This window comes from Pan paniscus, chromosome 15, assembly GCF_029289425.2.
Source record: "Pan paniscus chromosome 15, NHGRI_mPanPan1-v2.0_pri, whole genome shotgun sequence".
Lineage (NCBI taxonomy): Eukaryota > Metazoa > Chordata > Mammalia > Primates > Hominidae > Pan > Pan paniscus.
Window position 1 is genome coordinate 24,589,470 of NC_073264.2, and position 27,684 is coordinate 24,617,153.

The window sequence follows — 27,684 nt, forward strand, 5'->3', positions numbered from 1 at the left end:
ACGAAGAAGACTGACTTCTCAGGTAACTTACTTACTCTGCCATTGTAGACATAGAGTCCAAAAGCACAGGGGATGCTTTCTCAAGTCCCAGCAAGTCTTAAGTGTTGAAGAGTGAGTAGAAAGGGTGACAAGGACAGAGGGGTCAACTTGACCAGTCTGAACCACACCAATTCAGACGATACAACAATACATACAGACAATACGACCCAGTGTTGTCCTTGATTTACTTCACCTGTATCCCCAACAAGACCATGCAGTCCTTGACTCCTTCAACCTTAATCACCAAGGCCTACCAATTCTACCTCCTAAATGCCAAAGGCATCTACTTTTCTCTACTCCCACTGCCCCAAGATGCACATGATAGTCATCTGCAATCTGAATCCTTACAACTGAATCTTTTCTTGCCTCTGATCTTATTCCCCTCACCAATCCATCCTTTAGCTTTGCAGCATGACTCTCCTAAAATACAAATACGATCATGTCGGTCTTCTGTCTGAAACCCTTCAAACCTCATTCCTCCTAAGGGAAAGCCCAATCTCTTTATGGCCCATGAGGCTTTTCATGATGGGGTCCTTGCTTCTATTATATATTTCTTGCCTCCTAGTCTATGGTGTGGCTATACTGAACAACGTTTAGTTCCCACAAACAGCTGTGATTTTTCCTGTCCTCAGACCTTGACACATGTTAATTCCTTCTGCTAGAACATTCTCCCCACCCCATTCTACTCCACCCTCCCTCCATGCTGAATATTGCCTGACTATGTCCAACGGGTCTTTCAGTCTCAATTTACATGTCACTTTCTCCAAGAGCTTCTTCAACCCCAGTCCCATCCTCACTTTTCTTGCAGGAGCTGCCTGGATGCTGTCCTCCTGGGGAACTGGAACTCCAGTTTGAACTGAAATTCCCTGTATACTTGTCAGGAACATCCACTGGACTGTGAGTTCCTTGGTACAAAAACTAAGTATCCCCATGCCTGCCACAGTGCCTGGAGCAGAACAGACACTCAAATATTTAATAACGTATGACTGATTGTGTATTACCTGCGGCATCAATAGAGGACACACAGGTGGGTGTAGTATAATACGTGTTAAGAAAGAAGGCTAAATCTGCTGCTGCTGCTTCACATGAGAATGAGAGTCTTTCAGTTTATTGTTGTCTCCCCCGTGCCAAGAACAGTAACTAGCCCATCATGGGCACTTGATAAATGTTTGTTGAGTGACTAAAGTGTTGCATTTATATAACATTTCCCAAGAGTCCCAATCCCTTTCTAAGTTATACTGCTCTAGAGCAGGCAAAATTTTGAGCAGGATCCTGGGAACACCACCCTGGGGAAGATTCTAACCAGAGACCTGCTCAGCACCCCTCGGGGCTCTAGGGAGGACATGGAAGGCAGACATGGAGTCTTGCTCTGTCGCCCAGGCTGGAGTGCAGTGGCGCAATCTCGGCTCACTGCAACCTCCGCCTCCTGGGTTCAAGTGATTCTCCTACCTCAGCCTCCTGAGCAGCTGGGACTACAGGCCCCCGCCACCACACCCAGCTAATTTTTGTATTTTTAGTAGCGACGGGGTTTCACCATATTGGCCAGGCTGGTCTCGAACTCCTGACCTCGTGATCCACCCGCCTCAGCCTCCCAAAGTGCTGGGATTACAGGCGTAAGCCACCACGCCCGGCTGACATAGAACACATTCTAACTGCTTGTCATCAATGCTGGGAACATTTAAGTTGAAACGTATTTCATTTTGATTTGGGGACAAACTTGATTCCTTCCCTTAGTAGTCAATTAATCAATATGTCCAGCTGATTCTACTCCTAAATCTTTCTTGTTTTTGTCACCTCTCCATCCTTGTTACTTCATTCTTAGTTCAGGCTACCATCTCTCTGGCCTGGACAAATGCCTAGCCTGCTTGTCTCTCTGCTTCAAGTTTCAGTCTTTTCTTTCCCAAATGTGAACCTAATCATGTGACTCCTCTGCTCAAAATCTTTCAGTGATTCCCTGTTCCTTGGATAAAATCTACTTACCTTTCAACATTTAGCTCAAGCTGGGAGCCTTTCCAAGCACTGTCTTCCCAACTTTGAAGCCCCTTTCTCTGTGTTGCCCACATTTTTTCCCCATCACATTGTATTGTAATGACGTGTTTTTGCATATGATTCTCTTCACTAGACTAATCTTTTCTAAGACTCTATAAATCATACCTTATCTCCTCTTAGTGTAGGAGTTCAGTATGGTAATTAGCTGATGGATTTTTTTAGTTTCTTTCTCTTTTCCAAAAAAAAATCTGCTTACAGAATAATTTTCATCTTAATGCATCATAAAAATGAAAAATGAGATGTTAGTCAAACTGTCCATTGAGTAAAAATCAAGAGATTTTCAATACATTTAGATTTTAAATGCTGGCTAGTTAGAAGGCGTACAGAGAAAAATGGAGTCTTGGATATATGGGAATCAAATGTAGGCCAGTCTGTATTTGTCTGAATTCATATAAACAAGGCTGATCGGATACCCGAAGAACTCTCTGGGGACTAGGGAAGGGCAAGAAGGCAGTGCTGCCCAGGTATCTGAAGGAAAATGTTTAGTGTCTGGGGAGGAGCAGTTTGGGGGTAGAGAATGTGAAGGCTCAAGGGAAAATAAACTGAGGTTAAGGGATTTAGATGATAGGAAAGATTATTGAATGCTCTGAGGTCAAGGGATTGATTAAATTTGCAAGAGACTTGCAAAACAACTCACGAGTTTCTCTGTGACAGCATTCTGCACCAGGCAGTTGGAGGCTTTCTGCAGAGGAATTGCAAAGCAACTCAGGAGTTTGAAGCAACACATGAAGTCCTTTCCTTTCCAAATAGCTCAAGGAAGAAGAGCTATCTGAAGCCCTGGAAAAAGCTAGCCTCTTAGGAATCTCAGTAGAAAGATAGAAAACAAGATTAGAAGCATTTTTTCCTTGAGAGATGCATACAGGATATTTCTTTCTCCTGAGGGTGAGGAAGGAGAAGGAACTTCTTTAGGTGAAGACATTCAGGGAGAAGTGGGGAACTTGAATAAAAAGAATTGATTCCACTTCAGGTGCTGGACATGACTCCAACCCCAAATGAGAGGAAGGAGGCCAGGAGCTGACTGAATGAAAGGTGATCCAGTCTCCAAGAGAATGGGGGGCAAACAGATCTCAAAGGAAAATGCAGAGTTGCACAGATGCACAGATGGAAGCCTGGGAAAGGGTGTCCCCTGGACCCAGTGCTTCCTCTGGATCATTGTGGACGCTTTGTTTACAACTAGAGACCCAGGTAACAGCCAAAAGATGTGGCTACAGGATAAAACGGCAAGCTGTAGGCCGGGTGGGGGTGGCTCACACCTGTAATCCCAGCACTTTGAGAGGCCAAGGCGGGTGGATCACGAGGTCAGGAGATTGAGACCATTCTGGCTAACAAGGTGAAACGCTGTCTGTACTAAAAACACAAAAAATTAGCCGGACGTGGTGGCGGGTGCCTATAGTCCCAGCTACTCGGGAGGCTGAGGCAGGAGAATGGCGTGAACCCGGGAGGCAGAGCTTGCAGTGAGCCGAGATCGCGCCACTGCACTCCAGCCTGGGTGACGGAGGGAGACTCCGTCTTAAAAAAAAAAAAAAAAAAAAAAGGGCACGCTGTAGGAATAACCTGTCGATACATAGGTCCATGCAGCCAGAGTTGTACAGTAATAGATGCACTTTATTTAGAACTATCCACTAGGACTGCAGCTACTGGCCAGGGGCTGATGATAAGGGCGGCTATCGCTGCTGGCTCTATATCTTACTTGGATCTTTTATATGGGGAATATAGTCATTTACTCATGAAATAATACAAAAGGAGAAAAACACACAAGCAAATCACAAAAGGTATCAAAACCAAGTTCTAACACTTCCCAGTCCCCTCCTAACTCCCTCCACTCCCACTAATATACTTGTTCTGGAGAAGAGAGAAAGGCTTTTTATTTAATTAAAATGTAAAATACTTTCTCTCTCTCTCTCTCTTTTTTTCTTTTCTTTTTTACTGCTGGGTGGCTAGGGATATTCTGCTGACTCAGCAGTGAGTAATCAGCTTTGACCTAAATAATAGAATAACTCGAAGCGGCAGCTGCAGTTGCATAAGTGTGATCCAAGTCTGCAGTTCCTTCCCTCTCCCTCTCCTCTCCCCAACCCGCTCAGGATCAGGCAGGCAAGCCAGTTTCAGCAGGTTCTTTCCACCTCTCCACCCCCACCACCTGGCTCCTCCCAACTTCATTTCTCATCAGTTCTCCTCCAAAACAGCCCCACCATGGAACCAGACTTGGCCTCATCTCCTCCCTCCCCCAGCAAACCCTCGCCACGGGCTTTACCACACAGGCTCTCCCTGCTGGGCCCTGTGCCCTGTCCTCCAGTGCCCTCCATTATACACCAATGACCTCTCCACAGAGGGTGGCCTTTCCTCAAAACCTCTCGCTTCACAGTCATCAGCATGTCGCCACAGGACAGCAGGAAGCAGAGTTCCCCATGTGCATATGTTTATGCCACACCCGAACTCTCTACTGCGTCTCTCAAAAGAGACACAGGCTGGGCTTATTTTATGTAGCTGGCTTGCCGGGCACCTGCTAAGAGGATGAGGAGGGCTGGATGATGGTGGGGGTAGGTGGGTGGGTGGGAGGGGTGCTGGAATAAAAAGTGCCAGCATTTAATGAAATATAGCATCTACCAGTCGGGCGCAGTGGCCTCACTTTGGGAGGCTGAGGCGGGTGGATCACTTGAGGTCAGGAGTTCGAGACCAGTCTGACCAATTTGGGGAAACCCCATCTCTACTAAAAATACAAAATTAGCTGGGCATGGTGGCTCATGCCTGTAATCCCAGCAACCTGGGAGGCTGAGGCAGGAGAATCGCTTGAACCCGGGAGGCGGAGGTTGCAGTGAGCCAAGATGGCGCCACTACACTCCAGCCTGGGTGACAGAGTGAGACTCCATCTCAAAAAAAAAAAAAAAAAAAGCATCTACCAAGCCTTCCTGACAGCTTGGTTCTTGTTTTACTGAATACCGTATGAGAGGATTGGATGCTTATCTGGTATGGCCTGCCATAAAATTCAAAAAAAAAAGAGAGGATTTGAGGGGCCTATAGAAGTGGATTAAAAAAAAAAAGTATAAAACAAACTGGAAAACAGAACCTCTGTACACAGACTCAAAGCAGCTGGGAGTGTCAGGCATAAGGAAAGGGAGAGAGGAAGTTTGTTATAGCTAATGCATGTACGTGTGCACCCTGCCGGGCAGAGGGATGGCAGCTCCACATGGCCTTCACAGCTAGGAGGAAAGGGACACTGCAGCGGGACAGGTGTGGAGCTGGTTTCCATTTCCCCTAAAGGAAATAAGGAAGAATACGCTTGGGAATAAGAAGGATTTAAGATTTTTCTGCTTATGAAGGTAGACAAATATTTGAACCCATATTTCAAGGACATTGAAAATTCCTGTCTTTAGAGGACAAGATTGGCTACTGTTAAGTTGGAGATAATTTCCTTGCAGTTCTGCTGAGAAGGCAGAGGCCAAACTTAGATAAGCTTTATTGAATCTTTGACTACAGGAATAGAGGAGGGGGGTCTTGTCATTTTTGTCATCAGCCAGTTTCTAAATTTCTCCTTGGCTTGGTGCTAGCAGTGTCTAGGTGAGGGGAAGGCTGTGGAGAGGACTGTGCAACATGTCATTCTGGAGCAGGCCTACAGGCAGGTGGCGTTCTTATCTCCTAGGAGAGTTTGGACCTTTCTGGTCCGAGGGGACGCCAAAAAGGCTACACTACTTTGGAGGGTCTTTGTGCAAGAGGTCAAACCCATGGCAGATTTGGGGAATGCAAAGAAAGCCATGGGGTCTGGCTGCCTGGGAACTTCTTCAACCTGTGGCCTGGCTCCTCTCCTAGGGTGCAAACTGAACAGCCTCGGGGGTTCTTGATTTCTAGTAGAAGGGTAAGGGTGGCCTCTTGTCTGAGACACTTTAGCAGCATCAGCAGGAAAAAGGAAGCTGTCTGTGTGCAAAGAAACACCAAAACAGCAGTTGCCAGCACTTCTGCGGCCTTGCTTCCCACCCTCCCATTAGCTGATCTGATGGCAGAAACAGCACTCTTCCTGCATTCCCACGCCCTCGCTCTTCCCCGCTCCCCATCTCAACTCTGGATCCAGCTAGGATGCAAGGATAAAGTGGCCCCAGCATCTTGCCCACCCCCAGTGACTGATATGACTGGGGTGCTGGGTGTCTAACACTGTGCTGAGGGTGTCCCCTTCCTTCTCTCTTGCAGTCCTTGTGACCATGACCTCTTGAGGCAGCTAGGATTACACTCTCCATCTCACAGTAGGGTGGGCGAGTGATTTTGCCCAGCACTCAACACTGCAGTTAGAAATGGTGGACTGGAGATGCAGGCGCAGGCAGCCTGGTTTTGGAGCCTGCATTCCTCTGCCTCCAGATCTGTGAGCAGGCCTGATCAGACACAAGGAATACACCCCCAAACAAATGTCTTGGCCCCATATTGCAAATGGCCTGGGTGGTGGAGGTCTGTCCCAGGGTTGACCAGCACTGCCAAAGAGGGCTCACTTGCCAAGGAGACCGCCTCTTGGGTCCCAGCTGCCTGCCCTGTAAGAGGCTACTGAGGTGGGTGAGTGATCTCTTCCTCCCCCATCCCGTAACAGGACAGAAGGAAAAGTGTCAGGACCTGGGAAAGCATATGGCCAGGATGATCACTGCCCTCAGCTAAGTGTATGTGTGTTAGAAGCTATGGGAAGGCAGGGACCCAGTGAACCCTAGAGGTGGAGCCCCTGAAACATATCTAAGTATTTACTTTAGAAATTAGTTTTTGATTAAAGATGTAAAATACCCCAATCCATTGAGATGACTAATATCAGAGATAAAGCTTTGAGACTTCCTAGAAATACGGCTCTGCAGAACTTCTCTAGGAAGCCTCTCTAACCTATTCCAGCCCACAGAGATCTTTTCCCCTTCTCTGAATTTTATTGTTATTGTTGTTTTTAATTTCTTTTTTTTTTTTAGAGACAGGATCTCACTATGTTGCCCAGGCTGGAGTGCAGTGGCTATTCATAGGTGTGATCATAGCTCACTGTGGCCCAGAACTCCCAGGGTCAATCGACCCTCCTACCTCAGCCTCCCAGGTAGCTGGAACTATAGGTGTACACCACCATGCCTAGCTCCCTTCTCTGAATTTTTACTGCAATTGAATCCTAACCACAGTATCTGTCTATATGGCTTTTCTCCTAGTTAGAAAACTCATCAAGGGCAGGGATCATGGACAAACCCTTCTCCAAGAGAGTTAAAAGAGTGTGACTTGACAAGTTGAGGTAGATGTGGACCTACTGCCAAGAAGCCAGAGTAATCTTCCTAGGAGCAGCTGGGAGTAGCCAGCACAGTGCAGTGCACTGGACAGACAAGAAATCAGGAGCCCTTGCACTCCACGTGGCCTGCCTCCCTGGGCAAGTCATTTGCCTGGCTCTCTGTTTCCTTATCTGTTCTGGGAAAATGTTAACACTGGCCCAGCTTACCTCATGGACTTGTCATTAGGCCCAAATCAGATAATATAGGTGAAAGTGCTTTGCGTAATGTCAAGAACCCTGCCAGTGAAAATCATAGTGCCTCCAAGGAGCTACTTAAGTTTCTTTCTTTTTTTTTTTTTTTTAACACCAGACAATTGTATGCAGAATCCATTCATAAAAAACAAACTTGTAGGAAATTGAAAGAAAAGTAATGGGGAAAAGAAAAGGAGGCAGGGTGAGGTGGGTCAGGCCTATAATCCCAGCACTTTGGGAGGCCAAGGCGGGCGGATCACTTGAGGTCAGGAGTTCAAAACCAGCCTGGCCAACAGGGTGAAACCCCATCTCTACAAAAAATACAAAAATTAGCCGGGCATGGTGGCTCACGCCTGCAATCCCAGCAACTCGGGAGTCTGAGGTGGGAGAATCACTTGAATCTGGGAGATGGAGGTTGCAGTGAGTGGAGATCACGCCACTGCACTCCAGCCTGGGTGACAGAGTGAGACCCTGCCTCAAAAAAAAAAATGGAGAGAAGTTAGGAGAGTCAGAGACATGTAGACCTCCAGGGAGGATAAAAGAGGCTGTCCCTCAGACTGGGTGCAGTGGCTCACACCTGTAACCACAACACTTTGGGAGGCCGAGGCAGGAGGATCACTTGAGCCCAGGAGTTCAAGGCTGCAGTGAGCTATGATCATGCGGCTGTGCTCCAGCCTGAGTGACAGAGTGAAGACTCTGTTTCTAAAAATAATAATAATAAATATAATAAAAGAGGCTGTCTTGCTACCAAGACCCAGATGACACTTACATAAGCAGATGGCAGCCAGGAGCCGAAGGCCAGACTCTGGGGGGAAGCAGGTGGGGAAGAGCGGCTGCAGCACGTAGTTGGAGAAGGTGAGGGCGATGACAGCCTGGTTGGTGGGGTAGATCACCAGCACAGCAATCCACAGCCTCAGGAACCTGAAGGAGGAAAGGGACATCCGCCGACAGGCATGGCAGGGATGCAGAGCCATCAGGGGAGAGCCCGGGCAAGTCATGCATCTCTTTTTTATTTTCAAGGATGCTGAAGAGCCCAGCCTCTGCCCCCACCCACAAATGAGACACCCAGCCCTCTGCAGTGACAATAAAATGGTTTAATGATGAAGAGCTAAATTTCCACAAGCACTAACCCAAGTCTTGGCATTCTTTCTTTCTCTCCTCTCCTTTCATGATCTCTTCTCCATCACTGTGGCCACCAGCATCCAATGGTGGAAAAACAAAATTTGCAACCCCAGAATGTTGATAGACAGGACATACTAAGGGTGTGGTTACGTAAGCAATAATCAGGAGAGGTATCAAGTGGAGGTTTGCAGGGGAAGCGCCTTCCACACCCTTTGGCCCATTGGTGAGGGTTTACCAATGGCAGGGATGCAGAAATTGAGGAAATTTAAGATTAGGGCCCAGCTCTAGACGGAGGCCATCATCCTTGGTAGTGTGAGAAGAGGGTACACTCTACCTTAGCTGGCCACTCCCATTTGTCAAGATAGAAGGGCGTTGTTTTTGTGATGTGCTTTCTCTGGGAATCTATGGTCAGTGTTGTTATACAGTTCTGTTTGCTCTCACTCATAGACTCCTTCCCACTAAGATCAACATAGAGGACAAAACTACAAACCTGGTCCTCCATCATTATCGGGAGCCTCAAGGGGACACAAGGCTACACTAGCAACCATGGCAGGAAAGCAGAAGAGACATTCCATTCGCTAGCACCCCGTGGCACACTGGAGACTGGAAACCCCTGGCCTTGGCTTTTTCCAATCTGACCTCCTTCTGAATGTCTTCCTGCTTTTCCCCTAGACCATTCAGGTCTCCACAGATCCTCTTACCCAGCCAGTCCTCCGAAGATGTCCTTGACATAGGAGTAGTCACCTCCAGATTTGGGGATGGTGACCCCGAGTTCAGCATAGCAGAGGGCTCCCACAACTGTGATGAAGCCCGTCACAATCCAGACGATGAGAGCAAGGCCCACAGAACCGGCATTCTCCAGCACTCCCTTTGGCGAGACAAAGATTCCAGAGCCGATGATGTTCCCTGCATGAGGCACCAAGGGTAAGGAGGGGAGACAGTAGAGACAGGATGGTTGGCAGGATTGGCATTTGGAGGGTGGTCTCATTTCTGATCTGATTCTGAAATGCCTTGGATATATGTAAATGATCTGCAGGCAGGTGTGCCTAGCAATGATTCTCCCTGAAGTAGGGGAAAGAGGAGCAGAGAACTGACACTTATTGACCAGGAACCTGGTCAGGTACTTTCCACATCTCATTTAATCCTCAGGATGACACTATGGAATCAGATATTTCTCACATTTTACAGAGGAGGAAACTGAGTCTCAGAGATACCAAGTGAGTTGCCTAGGTCCACATCGCAGTAAGTGATGGTGAAGTATTGAATCTCAGGACCCTCCAGCTGAGCGACACGTGGTCCACCCAAAGTGACAAGGGCTTCAAGACTCTCTGAAAATGGCAGGGCTGGAAAAGTGGGCTGTTTTCAGAGACCACCTGCCACTGGAAGGCTTCAAAAATGAGCCAAAGGGCAATATTTTTTTGGACAGATTGTGGTCATACCCCAAGACTGGGGGTTTTCAAGACTTACGAGTGTGGAAGACACTCCTGGAGGCTGGCTTCTACCCTAGACATGACGGCCCCACCCTTGGTGAAGAACATAAAATAACTCTATAAAAATAGTCCTAGTGGTTTAGAAGTGGTGTGTAGGAATGCAATACATACAAAGCCTCAGTACTGCATTCTTTCAAAGGTCATTACCCACCAATGTTTCATGTGACCCTCAAAACAACCTGATGGAATTCAGGGAGAGGAGAGGGGCAGGTACTTCCCTCTCTATTTTACAAACTAAGAGATTAAGACATAGAGGGGTTAAGTGGCTTTCTCCAAATTCCACAGCTACTGATGGGTAAAATTGGATCTAGAAGTCAGTCTCCTGATACTTAATCCGGCACTCTTTCCACTAATCCACTTCTGCTTGTGTGCAGGGGCTGGTTTTCTCCTGAGAGGTGAGGCCCGCAGCCGGTACTGAATGGCTGGCTGCTGGGTTGTGTGTTACGCAGACGAGGAGTAAGAGTGTGGAGGCCGTTCCTGACATGCTTCCTCCCAAATGTTCCTCTGTCCACTTCTTGTGGTAAAAGAGGTCATCAGCGTCCATTGAGTGGGTGCTTTGAAAGTGCTGCTTCATGCTCTGCCCAGCTGCACCGCTAAATGCCTGAGGAAAGGAGCAGAGACCAAACGGATCCAGGTGGAAAGGCAGAGCTAGAGTATCCTGAGGTCAGCTGGATTTGACTGTGTTCTAAGGACATCTCCAGCCTGCATGATCTCTCACTGGTCTGGAACCAGTGAGATGGAGATTGTAAGGTGCTATGCTCAGCTTTTAAAAACTGATGGTCAGATCTCAACCATAACTCAACCTCAATCTAGCCCTGAGACTGAAATATAGGATCAGAGGGCACAGGCTGAAGTTAGATGCAGAGGAAAAGGAAGCACATATTTGTCTCAAATATGTCTTCCTAATTTTGGTGCTAACAGTCTTTCCCAACAGAACAGGGCTGCTTACAGAAATGAAACTAAGAGAAATAATTCCTCATCATCAAATTAGTGATAATAATTATCAGGCAAAGAGAAGATAGAAAAAGGAGATTCTGAGCGCCACCAATCCTTTACAGACTTTTCCTCTTCTTGTAAGTTTATGTAAAGTTCTATGATAGGACAACAGGACATCTTTCAGCCCTCCTCTCTCAGACAGTCCCCATATGCTCTATTCAGAGGTACTGGGTTAGCAGGGACTAAAAAACCTGCTTGTAGTATTCCAGGACTTAGGACACGTTCCCCCTTCCAGTGATTCTTCCCCTGCCAAACTGCTGTTCTCTGGACAATATCAAGTGCTGGGAAATGAGAGATCTAGAGACAGGTTTGCTAATAGTGCTGAAAGATGATAGTAAATTCCTTGCCTAGCAGGAAGTTATCAAAAGAGCGATCCATAGGGAATTTCAAAGCCAGCCAAGACTACAGCAATAAAGCTAGGGTTATAAAACCAGCTCAAGGAGTTAGAAAAACAATCAATAGCAGCAGAAAAACAAGGTTTGACTTTGGTCTTTAAGGTACTGAAAAGGGAGGAGTGTATAGCTAGGTGCTTCTTAGAGCCAAGAATGGCTGTTGCAAGAGGGAAAATGAGGATGAGTGTTATTTAATAGATCCCATCTTCTCAGGAATGAAGAGTGTCAGTGTTCCACTAAGGGTTCGTAGAAAACAAACACTGCAGCAGGGATCAGTAAGTGCTTCTCTTCTGTTTTCACTCTGACATTTCGAGTATGTTCCCTTGTTCTAGGCCACAGGAGCCACTGGAAGATGGGACGTGCAACACTAACTGCCCACTTCTTGCCTTCGTTTCTTGGAGGCCCCAACCTTTAAGAACTCTGGCAGAGAGCTGCCAGAGTGATTGCGAGGGTCACAGTAGATTGGCATTGGAATAAGAGTCCTCACTTCATAAAAATTGGGTTTCTGCCCCCAAAACCTTATTTTTGACCAAATTAAAATTACAAAGATAGGCCAGGCATTGGTGGCTCATGCCTGTAATCCCAGCACTTTGGGAGGCTGAGGCAGAAGGATCACTTCAGTCCAGGAGTTCGAGACCAGCCTGGGCGATATAGGGAGATCCTATCTCTAACAAAAAAATTTTTTGTGTTTTAATTAGCCAGACATGGTGGCATGCGCCTATAGTCCCAGATACTAGAGAGGCTGAGGTGTGAGGACTGCTTGAGCTGGGAGGGCGAGACTGCAGTGAGCTGTGAGTGCACCACTGCACTCTAGTGACAGAGCAAGACCCTGTCTCAAATAAATAAATAAATAAATAAAATTACAAAGATAAAAGCTAAAAAAATATTGAGCTACACTAGTATAAACTAAGTGCTAGGGAACAGCCTGTCGCCCAGGCTGGAGGGCAGTGGCACGATCTTGGCTCACTGCAACCTCTGCCTCCCAGGTTCAAGTGATTCTCATGCCTCAACCTCCCCAGTAGCTGGGATTACAGGTGTATGCCACCACACCTGGCTGATTTTTGTATTTTTAGTAGAGATGGGGTTTCACCATGTTGGCCAGGCTGGTCTCGAACTCCTGACCTCAGGTGATCCACCCGCCTCGACCTCCCAAAGTGCTAGGATTACAGGTGTGAGCCACTGCGCCTGGCCTACCATCTCCAATTTATAGGGGAAGAAAGTAGGACAATTATTATTCCTATTTTTCAAGTGGGAAAAATGACGGTATTATTATCCCTATTTTATGGATGAAGAAACTGAGACCTAGAAAGGCAGTTATTTATCTAAATCATAGGTGAGTTTGTTGTAGCTGGACTGGAAGCTAAATCTTCTGTCACAGCCTCCAGCTTTTCCCTGATAATAAAAGGTCTTCCTAATACACTGGGGTCAGTCTTCTATGCTGTACTTCATAGGCAATGGGAATGGTTCACAGGAGGCACTTATTGAAGAGTTGGAACACAGATCTGATTCCTTCCTTCTATTGCAGTACCACCTTCAGTGGGGATTTATAAAACATTGATATCCATTACCTTACTTGATCTCCTAAGTACTTTCTTAGGTGCACAGGGCAGGTCATATCATTCCTATTTTACCATTGCAAAAACTGAGGCTCAGAGAGGTGAAGGGACTTTATCAAAGTCATGCACTGCATAAGTAGCAAGGCCTGGATGAGAAGCTAAGTCCTTGGACTCCTGGTCCAGACTTTCCTCCATGATTCCATGCTGCCTCCCCTCTGGAAACTGCACAACAGATGCTTTTCCAGTTGGGCTTTTCAACTTGAACACTGTCTAAGTGAGACTTTCCTGGAGTGGCTTTGAAAAAGACGAACTGGGAAAAGGCTTTTCTACTTTGACTATGAACCTACCTATCTTCCTTCCTTCCTTCCTGTCTCTGTTTCTTTCGTTCTTTCTTTTTTTTTGTTTTGAGACAGTCTCACTCTGTCACCCAGGCTGAAGTGCAGTGGTGCGATCTCAGCTCACTGCAACCTCCGCCTCATGGGTTCAAGCGATTCTCCTGCCTCAGCCTCCCGAGTAGCTGGGATTACAGGCGTGTGCCACCATGCCAGGCTAATTTTTGTATTATTAGTAAAGATGGGGTTTCACCATGTTGGCCAGGCTGGTCTCGAACTCCTGACCTCGGGCAATCCGCCTGCCTCGGCCTCCCAAAGTGCTGGGATTACACGCTTGGCTGTGGGTCTCACCACTCTTTCACCCAAGCTGGAGTGCAGTGGTGTGATCATAGCTCACTGCAGCCTCAAACCCCTGGGCTCAAGTGATCCTCCTGTTTCAGCCTCCCAAGTAGCTAGGACTATGGGTGTGTGCCACTATACCCAGCTAATTTTTATGTTTTTCGATGGGGGGAGGGGGTCTCACTATGTTGCCCAGGCTGGTCTCGAATGCCTGGCCTCAAGTGATCCTCCTGCCTTGGCTTCCTAAAGTGCTGAGATTACAGGCACGAGCCATCCCGCCCGGCCAACACACATTCCTTGATGAGATATAGGAAGAAAGTTGATTACTGTGGGTTTTTTCCTCCAATGTTTTAGCTTAGACTCATTGTCTGTAAAGCCACTTAGAATGAGACGCACATCCGTCTGGTATTGCTGAGGTACTCAAGGTTAGAGTTTTAGTCCTGCTTCTATCCTTCCCAACTAATAAAGTAATCATCTTATCACGCAGATCTTCTTTAGTGAAGAATGAATTCTAGGATGCCTGGACAATGAAACCCAGTTTGGCTTGTTCTGTCAAAGAAAAACCAAGCAAATCATTTCATTAAAAAGGAGCCATGTTGTCTCAATGGGCAAGTCTTCACTAGAAAAATTGCCGGAATTGAGAAAACCCACATTTGCCGTGAATAATCACTAACTCCCCCATCTGTAGACCAATACCCATTAAAGCATTACTCACATCTAGGCTTGTCCACACGAGAATGTTACAGCCATCAAAGAATTTCCTAAGGCATAGAATTACAGACTTCTGACGCCCAACAGACCCTCAGATCCAAAAGGCTTTGGCCTTCCTTACTCATGCTAGCCTTGAAATCTAGCCACAGCCTCCTCCTGGGGCTTCGAGGTTTTGGCCATTTCCATGATGTCCAGAGAAAGCTAGGTGAACCTGCTTTGTGTTTCTTCCACAAAGTGGCTGAGAGGATCTCAGAGCTTTTCAGGACTAAGGGAACAGCGTGAAAGCAGGTCTGGCATGTGGGGCCCAGGCTTTGATCTTCACGCCAGGCCTGGAAGCTCACCATGCCTCTCACCCTGTTTACACTTTCCCATCGGGACTGTACAAACAGCTCCTCAGGGGTGGTAGCAGGTCAAGACTCTGACACATGCCCTGAGGAGTCAACATCTTCTGCAGATTGAGATGTGGAAGGCACTGCAGAACACTGCTCTTCTGGATTTCTTATTGAAAGCATGAAAAGGGCACTAGACTTAGAGCTGGAGGAGAAACTTTGTCCCTGCTTTGCTGTGTGACCTGAATTTTTCTGAAAATCAGTCTCTTCATCTGCAGAATGGGAGTAATTGTTCCTGCCCTGCCTACCTCAACAGGGTTGTTGTGGGGAATCAAGGGAGAGGCTACATGTGAGGCACTTTATGATTTGTGAAATGCTAACAAATGTAAGGAATGGCTAGGATTTGTAGCAGTAGGGACAGAGACCAGCCCTAGAAGAATTCAATGGACTTGCTTTGGAGGCTTGGCTCCATAACAGCACTGTACAGCCAGGACTGTGAAACATTCTCTGAGTCATTTGTCTGCTGGTCTAGGTGTAATTTGTAGATGCCGCAGGTGGGCGGGCAGCAGGTAATTGCATCTCAAAAGGTATTTATTGAGCGCCCACTCTGTACATGCTTGTTTTGGAAGGTAATTGGGAAGCACTTGTTCACACATGGACTTTTAATGAAACGGATGGAGCCAACTACCAGCTACTGAAAGACAGGCATCGTAGCCTGGGGGTGGTGGGGGGCTGAGTGTTGCACCCTCAAATAAGCCCATGAAGGACCCACATCTTGCCTCCAGCATTCCCGGCCCAACTGGGGAGCCAGGCATCCACAGTGAGAGGCTTTGTCTTCCTTGGTGGTTTTCAACTGAGAACAACTTGTCTACCACCTCAAGAAGACAGCTGGCCGTATCTGGAGACACTTTTGGTTGTCACAATGAGGGTGGGAGAGCTACCAGCACCTCGTGTGCAGAGGCCAGTAACGCTGCTAAACATCCTACAATAGACAGGATAGCTTCCCACAACAAAGTATCTGGGCTTCATTGAAGTTTGAAGGTAGAACAGGGCTTCTCAACCTCAGCACTGTTACTTTTGGTTAAGCTCTAATCCCTTTCAAATTTGAGCCTGGATGATTTTTTTTTTAAAGCTAAGCCCAAAAATGTAGTATTCATGGGAATAACTCATTTTTAAATAGAACAAAATTTTCATTGTGGTAAAGACACGTAACAAAATTTACCATCTTAACCATTTTTAAGTCTGTAGTTTAGCAGTGTTAAGTATATTCACATCGTTGTGAGGCAATCTTGAATAATGATTTGTTTTTGACTGACTGCTATTATTCAATACTCACCATGTACTAGGTTATAGGATGTGAAAGTGAGACTCAGTGCCTGGTTTCAAGGAACTGTGTGGAAAGGGAAGACACATGTGCACAGACACAGAACTGATACCACCACGCAGAGCAGAAGCTGCATGAGGGCTATTGCAATATATGACAAGATTTTAATGGGTGGAAAAAAAATCACTGGCATGGGCTGTTCAGAAAAGTCTTCCTGGAAGAGGGAAGTGTCAGACTGATGCTGATGAGTGAGTAGACTCAGCTCAGCAAAGAGAAAAGGAAAAGCAACCAGCTGGTTGCTAAGCAGATCAGACTTGGCCTGAAATGGTCAGTCTTCTTACTGGATCAGTCCAACTGAAATTTCAGAACCAAAATTATTGAGTTTGTGAGTTGGGGGTGGGAACCACTAATCATCAATGGTTCCCCCCATTCTACAACATTCTGATGCACTATGGTATCTTCCAATAAATATTCATTTCTTTCTCTCCTCGAGTTAAAGGAGTGCAAGGGCTTTGTTTTATTTTTTAAATTTTTACTTTCTTTTTTGAGACAAGGTCTCACTCTGTCACCCAGGCTGGAGTGCACGATCACAGCTCACTGCAACCTCTGCCTCCCAAGCTCAAGCAATCCTCCCACCTCAGCCTCCCTAGTGCTGGGACCACAGGCGTGTGCCACCCCACCCGACTAACTTTTAAATATTTTGTAGAGGCAGGGTCCCACTGTGTTGCCCAGGCTGGTCTTGAACTCCTGGATCCAAGTGATCCTCCCACCTCAGCCTCCCAAAGTGCTGGAATTACAAGTATGTGCCACCCCACCTGGCCAGCTTTGTTTAAATACTCCACAAGAAACTTCCATTGCACAGCTAAGTAAACTGATAATTAGCTTGCTCAAGATTACAAAGATTGTAAATAGGGAAGCAGTTTGCAAATTTAAGACTATCTCTAAAGCCCATCTTTTTCTAATCAGTGGTTCCTCCCAGTCTATGGCATGCCGATGCAAATCATGGAAAAATTCACACTAAACTTTCTGCTTTCAGTATCAGGGTCCACATACCACCTTAAGTCAACCTGACCTGTCTTTATCAGCTGCTTACTAAACACTCTCTGCAGAACTGTACTCTTAAAAAGCACTGAAGTATTTGTGCATTTCCTAAATGTACAAACAAGCACCTTTAAAACATGGAGACAGATGAGAAAAGTAATAATTCTGCAGCAGTGGTACTCTTTCTGAGCAATCTGCTTTTGCAATGTGCAGTTCAGTGTGAGGTTGCCTGGTCCACCTTCAGACATTGTGAAACCTTCTCCCCAGAAGTGATGTCACTGCTAATGCTGAGGATATTTAAAGCAGGGAGCAAACCAATGGGAAGACATGTGACTGTGACAAAGATGAGGGATGAGATGTGATCAATAGAGCTTTTCAGCTCAAACTTCACTCATTCTATAAATAAAACAGCTTAAAATAGACTTGAGGGATTATTTTGCCTCCTAGAAATAAAATTCACCAGTGCTCAGGACAAGGCCTAGAATATAATGTGCTCGGTGAGTGTTTGTTAAAATGTGGAATAATTCTGAATCCTATGTCCAGCTGCTCCCACTCCTGCAGCAGAGAGGAGCCTGCAGTTTGCCATTTCCAGATCTCCAGGGAGAAGGGATCTGGGGGCCTGCTCTGTAGACGTGTTCTGGAAGGGGAAAGAAGGCATGGTCCTCCATGCTCTGTATGCTCAGCAGGGAGTTAAACATTGGAAAGAAACAGTTTCTAGCCCCCTGGGTTCCTGAATGGCTCTTGTTTTCTGTAGTTTGGGATATACTCCTGGGATCATTTGCATGTGCCTGCTTTTCTAGATCCATCTCCCTCTCCTACAATAACAACAAAACAACAACAGACATTCCTGAGGCATTTCTTTGAAGGCAGCTGTGCTGCTGGATTACCCATCAAAACGACAGAAAACCTCAATAGCCTGGCAACTTGAGAAGCCCCAGCCAAGATGCCTCACACCTCTACCCCACTTCAATAAGCTGATTTAACTCAGAAAAGTGCATATATGGTGCTGGCCGCTCTTGAGAAGGTTATTTGGTTTGGGTACAGTGGTGTTTTGTGTTTGTTTGTTTGTTTGTTGTTGTTTTGAGACAGAGTCCGGGAGGAAGCAGTAGTGCAGCTGGGCTCACTGCAACCTCCATCTCCTGGGTTCAAGCGATTCTCGTGCCTCAGCCTTCGAAGGAGCTGGGACTACAGGAACCTGCCACCACATCTGGCTAATTTTTGTATTTTCAGTAGAGATGGGGTTTCACCATGTTGGCCAGGCTGGTCCCGAGCTCCTGACCTCAAGTGATCCACCCACCTTGGCGTCCCAAAGTGCTGGGATTACAGGCGTGAGCCACCACACCCGGCCGGTACAGGGTGTTTTTAACTGTGACTGTTTAAAATGGCTGTCTGGTGTGTCTCTTGGACATAGTTTCTTACCTGCCGGGTTCCTACTTTCTTTCCTCCACTCTAAGCATCTCCTGCTAGTCAGTCATTCTGTGTAACTCTGCTCTTTGAGGGAATGTATTATCGCCCTGACAGTAGCAGATTCAACCAAATTACTCCTTGAGCTCTCTGGTTCCTGGAGTCAGGAAGTGTCCAACAGGATCCCTGGTCCCGGCCACCTTGCACTCCAGACTGAGGAGCATTTTAGTTAAGCCCAGTTGCTTCAGATTTTAGTGACCTTGGTGGGAATCTAGGCTCCACCATCACCTAGCAATGTATGCTCAGTAAATGGTAGCTACTTATTATTATTACATTGCTGGGCATATAGCCTTTCCCTACTCACCAAGATGTGTTTGTTTTGAAATACCTCCTAGCTGGCTTCTGTCCCAGAATTTTATTTGAGAACAATGAGGGTTTTAATCACATTTTCATCCTGAATGAACCAAATCGTAATCCCTCTATGTTTTGTGTGAGTGTATTTGTATTTTTCAATTGAAGTACAAACTCAAGAAGCAGTTTTCACACTCCCTCCCTCTGGTCAACATCCAGTAGACATTTTTGGGATTAGAAGCTAATACATCATATTAGAGACTAAAATGCAAAATCTTCTAAAGTGGTATAGACCACATGGGTGTGAGATCTTTTATACTTGAAATTTTTCCAAGTCAGTCCAGAGCCATTTCAGTACAGTTATACCCATAGCCACACCTCTCTGTTGACAGAAACCCTTAAAATTTTTTCCCCCAATTTTTTCAGCATCAGACATCCGTGGTCTTTCTGGACTCCAGTCTCAGGGTTGTCTTCCTCCATGGCCAACTGCCCCACCATGCAATATATATCAGCCTCCTCCTGTCTTGGTTACCAATTAGAAATGAGAAATGGCTAAGTGTTCTGGCTATGGAGTCATCTCAGTTATCAGTGGTGTGACCCTAGGAAAATTAGCTACCAGCTCTGTGACTCAATTTCCCCATTTTTAACGTACAGGTAATTATAATAAGTACTGTCTTAAGATTGTTGTGAAGATTGAATAAAATAATATATGTAAAGAGCTTATAGCTCAGGAATTGGCATTTAGGCTGGGCGCGGTGGCTCACACCTATAATCCCAGCACTTTGGGAGGCCGAGGTGGGCAGATCACTTGAGGTCAGGAGTTCGAGACTAGCCTGGCCAACATGGTGAAACCCTGTCTTCACTAAAGATACAAAAATTAGCTGAGCGTGGTAGCTCGCGCCTGTAATCCCTGCTACTCAGGAGGCTGAGGCAGAAGAATCACTTGAATCTGGGAGGGAGAGGTTGCAGTGAGCCGAGATCGCACCACTCCACTCCAGCCTGGGTGACAGAGCAAGACTCTATCTCAAAAAAAAAAAAAAAAAAAAAAAGAATTGGGATTTAGTAAGAGCTCAATAAATACTATTTTAAAAAATCATGTTAGTTGGGAGATAGTGGTCTAGTAGCTAGATCAGCATCCAGTATTGTTCTGTAGCAAATATACCAAGATCCCCCCCCAAAACATAAATTGTGCTGAAAACAAAATGGTCTGACATTATATACTTTTTAATTTTATTATTACAGCTCTCTGGCCAGCTTTTTCACCTTTGTTAAGTTTAGCTGAAAGCTGCCTCCTTACATATTTTAAATTCCACTTAAAGATTTCTCCATATGTAGTGAAACGTAACCTAACTGGATGTGTAAATAGACTGTAACCTACTTTTGTACCATTCACTGAGTTTCAGCCAATCAAAGGCAGCCAACTGTCCAACCCTTGTTCAAATAAGGAAAATGTAGAGCTGTAACTAATCAAGCTGTTTCTGTACCTTACTTCTATTTCCTGTATGTCACTTGCCTTTTTCTGCCCATAAATCTTCTTCGACCATGAGGCTGCCCCAGAAACTCTGAATCAGTTCTGGTTCAAGAGGCTGCCTGATTCACAAATTGTTCTTTGCTCAATTAAACACTGTTACATTTAATTTGTTTAAGGTTTTCCTTTTAATGCCTTCAAGACATAGATTCTGGTTACATACCTAGATACGTGACTGGTATAAAGTACCTAAATGGCCAGGAATTCTGTGGGTACCTCTAACATGGCTGGGAAGAACACTGGTCCATAAAGGAAAGGTGTGCATGTGCAGGAATGAATGCGAGCATGGTCTGTGCTGGCCAGATGCCCCTCAGGCTCACCCAAGTCTTCCTGCAAATGCACCGGGAACATTACTTTCTTCCACTCCCAGCTGACAGCCCAGCTCCCCCGCTATACTGGGAATCTTCCTCACTGGGAACACAAAATTAATTGCTATACAATAAGTATTCATTCATCTATAAAAATGAATAAGGACCTCTGTCCAGATTCTAAAAGAAAATACTCCTTTAGGAGATAAAAATAGAAATAGTGAAGAATAATGCTTACAAGCTTGATTCAGGATTCAGACAAGCTCTGGGTTTGAATCCTAGCTCCAATATTTTTTAGTTGTGTGACCTTCAGCAAAGTTGCTTACCCCTTTGAGCCTTTATTTCCTATCTGGAGGAAGAGGTAATAAAGTGTCTACCAAATGAGTTACTGTGAATGACAAATAAGTTCAGGTATGTTAGGTAATTGGATGAGTACCTGGCATATACTAAGTGTTTAATAAACACAGCTATTAACAGTAGCTCTGGTATCATTAATAAATGAACTTTGCTGTCCTCTGCACCCTCTTTCGACTTTGGGGGGAACTCCACGTTCATGGGGAAATCTAAATTAATATGCTGCCAACAGGTTTCCTTAGCCAAGTACATGGAGAACAAAAGCCTGGTTAGGTTAGGACAAGGGTGATGTTAAAAGATTAAAATGGGCCAACCTAATTGTCCAGGTTGATAAAACTACTCTTAGTTTAAAGATTTTCAAGCCAGGTTCCCAGCAGCCCTGCAGATAAATGTTTCCTATTCATATTTTTGTCCTAGAGTCGGTTAAATTCAACAATCATTTGAGTAAGTATTCCTTAGCAGGCATTCTGTTAAACACTAAAGATTCAGAAATATATAAGACACTTGCTTTTTTTTTTTAAGAGGCAAGGTTTTGTTGGGCACGGTGGCCCACACGTGTAACCCCAACACTTCGGGAGGCTGAGGCAGGAGGATTGCTTGAGCCCAGGAGTTCAAGATAGCCTGGGCAACATAGGGAGACCCTGTCTCTAAAAAAAATTAAAAATAATTTTAAAAATTATTAAGCTACTTGGGAGGCTGAGGTGGGAGAATAGCTTTCGAGGCTGCAGTGAGCTATGATTGCACCACTGTACTCCAGCCTGGTTAACAGAGTGAGATCTTGTCTCCAAAAAAAAAAAAAAAAAAAAAAATGAAGATGAGGTCTTGCTCTGTTGCCTAGGCTGGCCTGAAACTCCTGGGCTAAAATGATCAAGGAGATGGGACTACAGGTATCCACCACCACACCTGGCTCAATTTTTCTCATAGTTCAATTTTTTTTTAAGGACACAATCTTTGATCTAGGAAATAACAGTTTAGTCATTATGCTTTTACCTAAGAAAACTCCCAGAATCAGCTTCCCTACTTCATCTTCGCCTCAAAGCCTTCAAGATGCTTCTTAATCTAGTTCTTAGAACCTCTCTCTCCTGGCTTCCCACCATTCACATACCTTTGCCCTACTTCAGCTCTTACACAACTAAACCATGTCATTAATTTTGAATGTTCTCTGTTTAGTACATATGCATCTCATCTTCCCAATCAGGATATAAGGAACTCTCTGGCATAAGTCTTCTATTAATTCATTGTATATTTCCATAACACCTACCATTCTGTTATCCCTGTTTTCAATCATCCATGATGATTGTGAATGAAATTTTACAAAACATGTAGTTTAAATTATCCCTCTTAGTCAGTAAGGTATGAGAGAGATAGATTTAGGGCAAATGTAACTTTGCCACAGTCCCTGAAAAAAAAAAAAAGATCTGGGGGCCGGGCACGGTGGCTCATGCCTGTAATCCCAGCACTGATAGGCCGAGGTGGGAGGATTTCTTGAGCCCAGGAGTTGGAGACCAGCCTGGGCGATAGAGTGAGACCCTATTTCTACAAGAAAAAATTTAAAATAGCTAGGTGTCGTGGTGCATGCCTGTGGTCGCAGCTACTGAGGAAGCTGAGGTGGAAGGATCGCTTGAGCCCAGGAGTTTGAGGCTGCAGCAATGCAGTGAGCACGCCACAGCACTCCAGCCTAGGCAACACAGTGAGACCCTGTCTCAGAAAAAAAAAGAAAGAAAGAAAGATTTGGGACAAATTCTACTTTTCCATAACATGTCTCCTGATTCACTTAGAAAACTTCCTTTCTCTTTTTGACTTTTTTTTTTTTTTGAGATGGAGTCTCGCTCTGTCACCCAGACTGGAGTGCAGTGGCGCAACCTTGGCTCACTGCAACCTCTGCCTTCTGGGTTCAAGCAATTCTCCTGCCTCAGCCTCACGAGTAGCTGGGACTACAGGCGTGCGCCACGACGCCCGGCTAATTGTTTGTATTTTTAGTAGAGACGAGGTTTCACCGTGTTAGCCAGTATGGTCTTGATCTCCTGACCTCGTGATCCGCCCGCCTTGGCCTCCCAAAGTGCTGGGATTACAGGCATGAGCCACCGCACCCGGCCCTCTTTTTGTCTTTTAGTTCTCTTTTTTTCTGCAGTGTTGATATTGGACACCAGATCCCTGAAATCTACACAGAAAATGCCATTTCTATTTTTGCATTTGGTCTTGAAAACACTTGAATCACGATCATCCACTGAGAAACTTCTCCAGAAGAGGAAAGGGCAGTTCCTCAGCACATCTGTGACTCAACAGCAACTCAGGAGGGGAAGCAGAATGGATTTTGTCCCCTGTTATCATCTTAAAGGGGAAATTTGTTTCTAGCTTAAGTAGGGGTAGAATAGTGCCTATTAACTCTACAAGGATTCTCATGTTTTGCAAAAATATCCCAATTTCTCTGAAATCACATATTTGGAATCTCTTTTCATCACAGAACACCAGAGTTGCCATTCTTGTTACCGTAATGCCACCATGGGGAGCTTTGAGATTATTCTCCCATTGAAGTACCATCCATAAGGTTGTGGACAAATCAGTAGTAACATATACCCACAGAAATTGTACTTATTATACCTGAACACTCCCATTTCTTCATAGTCTTAGAAAAAGATGTTAAAGGAAGAGACAAAAACATCAGTATATAGGAAAATACCCTCTACCCTTGAATACCTGAACCTGGAGATCGAGACCATCCTGGCTAACACGGTGAAACCCCGTCTCTACTAAAAATACAAAAAAAATTAGCAGGGCGTGGTGGTGGGCGCCTGTAGTCCCAGCTACTCGGGAGGCTGAGGCAGGAGAATGGCGTGAACCCGGGAGGCAGAGCTTGCAGTGAGCCGAGATCGCGCCACTGCACTCCAGCCTGGGCGACAGAGCGAGACTCCGTCTGAAAAAAAAAAAAAAAGAATACCTGAACCTATATTGGGAAGGGCGAGCCAGGCTGAGGCAGGAAGAAGGATGTTTAATTGTGCTTGTGTGCCTGTGGACGTGCGCATCTGTGTATAAGTCAGAACCTTCCTAAAGGGGGAAAATGCTTAATTCCGTCAGTCAAATTGGTGAACGGGCTATTTATAGACCTTAAACTGGCATGTGCTATACATACTGAATACTTGGCTGTTCTCATTTCTTTTGAACAATTGAGATAAAGTAAAGGAGAGGCAAAAAAAAATGTCATGAGAAAAAGTAAAGAGAGATTCAGATCATGACTACAATTTTTCTTATAACATTATCTTTCTCATAACTGTAGATGGCCTGGAAAACTTCCCAGAGTCAGGGAATCACATAAAATAGGATTCCAGGGTGTAGGAGGAGTTGGTGGGGGTGGGGGGGATGGGATTTCATTTTAGAGACTGAAGAGAGCTTGGTCACTGAAGTTCTGGGTGTAGAGGTGAAGAGGATTATCTGAATACTGCACTGATTTTATTTGATTTCAAGAGTGCTCTCCAGTGTCACTATTGCTCAGATGCCAAAATATCTCTGAGCTATTGCATAGAACATGGCGTCAGCCAGAGAAACTGGTTCAGGGGCACCAGGACACAACGAGCTCTCATAAAGGAACTCTGGAGAGATGACAAAGAAGCATATCTATGCCTGACCGTCCTGCACTCCTTTTTCTGGGAAGAAAGTAAAGCCCTCTACCAAAGATAGCAGAACAATCTCTCACTCTGAAGTGAGGGCAGGAATAGTGAGCTATTGCCTGCCATCCATCTCCAAGGCTTCTCTGGAAAGAGGATGGGCTGTCTAGAGACGAAGCTGTATTTGGGACTCCTGCCCTGCAAAGTACATTCAGGGGGTTTGAGTGGCCTGCACTGGCACTCTTGGGGCCACCCAGGTTCCCCACCTTCAGCACCTCCCAGCTAGGACACATATTTTACCCATCAGTTCCTCCTCAACTCCATATTCTACACATTCTAGTTACTCCTGATTCCCTCTGAGAGCTTCACCGGGTCCTCCGTGGCTGTTAAGAAACAGGTGGACTCCACCAGGCAACTGGAGAAACTGCAAACTCTCCACTTACCGAGAGGCACAATCTGTCCCCTCTTTTCTTCCATAACTTCCCCATCTGTGAAATGGGAATAACAGCCCTGTCACAGCTACTTCACACAGTAAAAGTGCTGCATAAGGTGGAAAACGCTAAAATAAAAAGGCAGGGCATTGCTCTTGCTATTTTTAATACCTATCCCATAGTTTCATTTAACATAAAACTGCAAAATAGCTACCAAATATACCTTAAAAGCCCATCCCCAGCCTGGGAATAATAGCTGCATAAAAACTTGTTCAGGTCCCTCAGTCCCTCCTTAAACCTATTGAACTAGAACCTCCAAGTGTCGAGACCAGGATCTGTATTTTTAAGGAGTTCCCAGGCAATGCTAATCATCGGCCGGGTTTCTGACCACGATTTGCTCCATTCTATGAACACTGGCCTGGTTTGGAGGAAGAGATGTATGATGTATTTCCTATGCCTCTCAGACTTGACCAGTGGAGGTGGGTTACAGCTCAGGTGACTGACAATCCTTTTTCTAAGGAATAGGAAGAACAATAATGCTTTCGAAGGGTTAAGATCTCACAGGAGGACCACCAGAGGGGAGAGGAGGGGTCGGCGGGAAGGAATGGAACTCACCTACGATGATACCACAGGCACTGACCAATCCGATCTCTTTCTTCAGGGCTACTCCGCCCCCTCCGGAACCAGCCTCGGGGCTGGCGTCCGACTCGCCCCCACCTGGGTGTTTCTTTTCGGTGTTGTTTCGGTGCCTGGCTCCTTCTTCCATCCTTCTCGGTAGGATTGCAACCTCAAAAGCTGCCTCCCTTTCTAAATGCGTATTCGTGTAAATATATTGGGAGAGAGCTTTGAATTAGAACGTCCTTTTCCGAAATAGGAACCACTCCTACTCTCTAAAAAAGGCAAGCAGATAAAAGAGAACACGAAAAATATTCCTACTCCGCATTCACACTTTCTGGTCACTCGTGTTTACAAACAAGAAAAGTGTTGCTAAAAAAAAAAAAAAAAAAGGCCAGGGGAGACATACATTTAAATATAAAAATAGAACTGTGCCAGCGACTCCGGCTGGAATTCTGCTGAAAGGGATGTGTCTTCAGAAACCAGGATGGTTCTGCTCTGGGCACCAGGCAGTGGCTTATTCAGAAAGTGAGCCTGGATTTCCCTTCACCTCTCCCCCTAATAAAACAGGAGACTGCCTTTACCTCCCCTTAGTTTTTTCTTTTATGATGAAGACAAAAGTAGTTTTCATTAACGGTAGGAAAAAAGAGCAATCCTCAGGTACTTTCTTCTCTTCTAGAAAAACAAACTGTGAACCTGACGGTGTTGCTCTAGATCTGGTTTCCACCTGCTATGGGTTTCTTTTCCCTTCCCCGTCTTCTGCTTCCGCCTTTCCCAGGTGTCCTCTTCTTTCTCGCTGGTCTTCGTGCCCTTGTTTTCCTCTTTTCGATCCCCGTTCTACTGCACAGCCGGCCCCATCCCTCTGGTTTCGGGAGAGTGGCTTCTCCACACACTAACGTGCTTCTCTTTAGCGAGGGGTTTTATTCGCCCGCCGAGGCTCCGCCCCTGCCTCCTGTGCTCCCCTCCATCCTCAGTCCCGTCTCCTCCCTCCTCTGCAATTTAAGTATTAGCACAAAGCCCCCAAACAGCACTGAGAAAATGGACTAAGTTATTTCTTTTTGCAATCGTCTCTCGCTTTCTCCATCTTTCTCCTTGCAACCAAGTGGAAGTAAACTCCTTCCACGTCAACCGTTCTGGGAGAGCTCATTAGCTAGTATAATGTTACAGGTCATACAGCATCTGTGAGCTTTATAAATCAGGGAACAGTTGTGCAGATACTTTTAATGCCATCAGAAATAAACTAGCCAGTGTATTAAAAAATATTTAGGACTGGATCCTGTATTTGAGAATACAGGAGAGAACGTTGAAGGGACATCATCTTGGAGTTTCCTAAAAACAGGGGGAATCGACGGGCGGGGGAGGGAAATGGAAGGAATTAACAATGGGAAAAAGGTTCCTTTAGCGTAATTGTGAGCTACGAAGAGTACAGAGGAAACAAAATCGCCAGGCGCGGTGGCTCACGCCTGTAATCCCAGCGCTTTGGGAGGCTGACAGGGGAGGATCACGTGAGCCCAGGAGTCTGAGACCAGCCTGTGCAACAGAGCGAGACCCCGTCTACTAAAAATTTTAAAATTAGCCGGGTGCAGTGGTGCAGGCCTGTAGTCTTAGCTACTCAGGAGGCTGAGGCTGGAGGATTGCTTGAGCTCAGGAGGTCAAGGCTGCAGTGAGCTATGATGACACCACTGCACTCCAGCCTGGGAGGTAGAGCAAGACCCTGTCTCAAAAACAAAACAAAACAAAAAGCCAGAAAAACCACATGCACATACAAAAAGATAAAAAACAAAATCACCAGGTAGCCTTGTTGTTCACAGCTCTTATTTAGGACTGGCTGAAACATGAAAAAAAATGACTCAAACCCTGGTCCTGCAACTTCTAATATTTTTGCATTTATAAACTATTTGAAAAGCACACATGGG

At 45.6% G+C, this 27,684-nt stretch overlaps 1 protein-coding gene across 2 annotated transcripts in view; it reads right to left on the reverse strand.

Annotated features, from left to right (window-relative positions):
• Nucleotides 1-26,862, reverse strand: part of SLC7A8 (solute carrier family 7 member 8) — a 58,543-nt gene extending 31,681 nt beyond the window's left edge. For both annotated transcript variants that reach the window (XM_003808091.6, XM_034937291.3), the window contains exons 1-3: nt 25,769-26,862; nt 9,367-9,571; nt 8,313-8,464 (exon numbers count right to left, since the gene is read on the reverse strand). In XM_003808091.6, the coding sequence (XP_003808139.1) occupies nt 8,313-8,464; nt 9,367-9,571; nt 25,769-25,919 (508 nt within the window). In that variant the 5' untranslated portion in view covers nt 25,920-26,862. The remainder of the gene's footprint in view (nt 1-8,312; nt 8,465-9,366; nt 9,572-25,768) is intronic.
• Nucleotides 26,863-27,684: the final 822 nt, after the last annotated feature.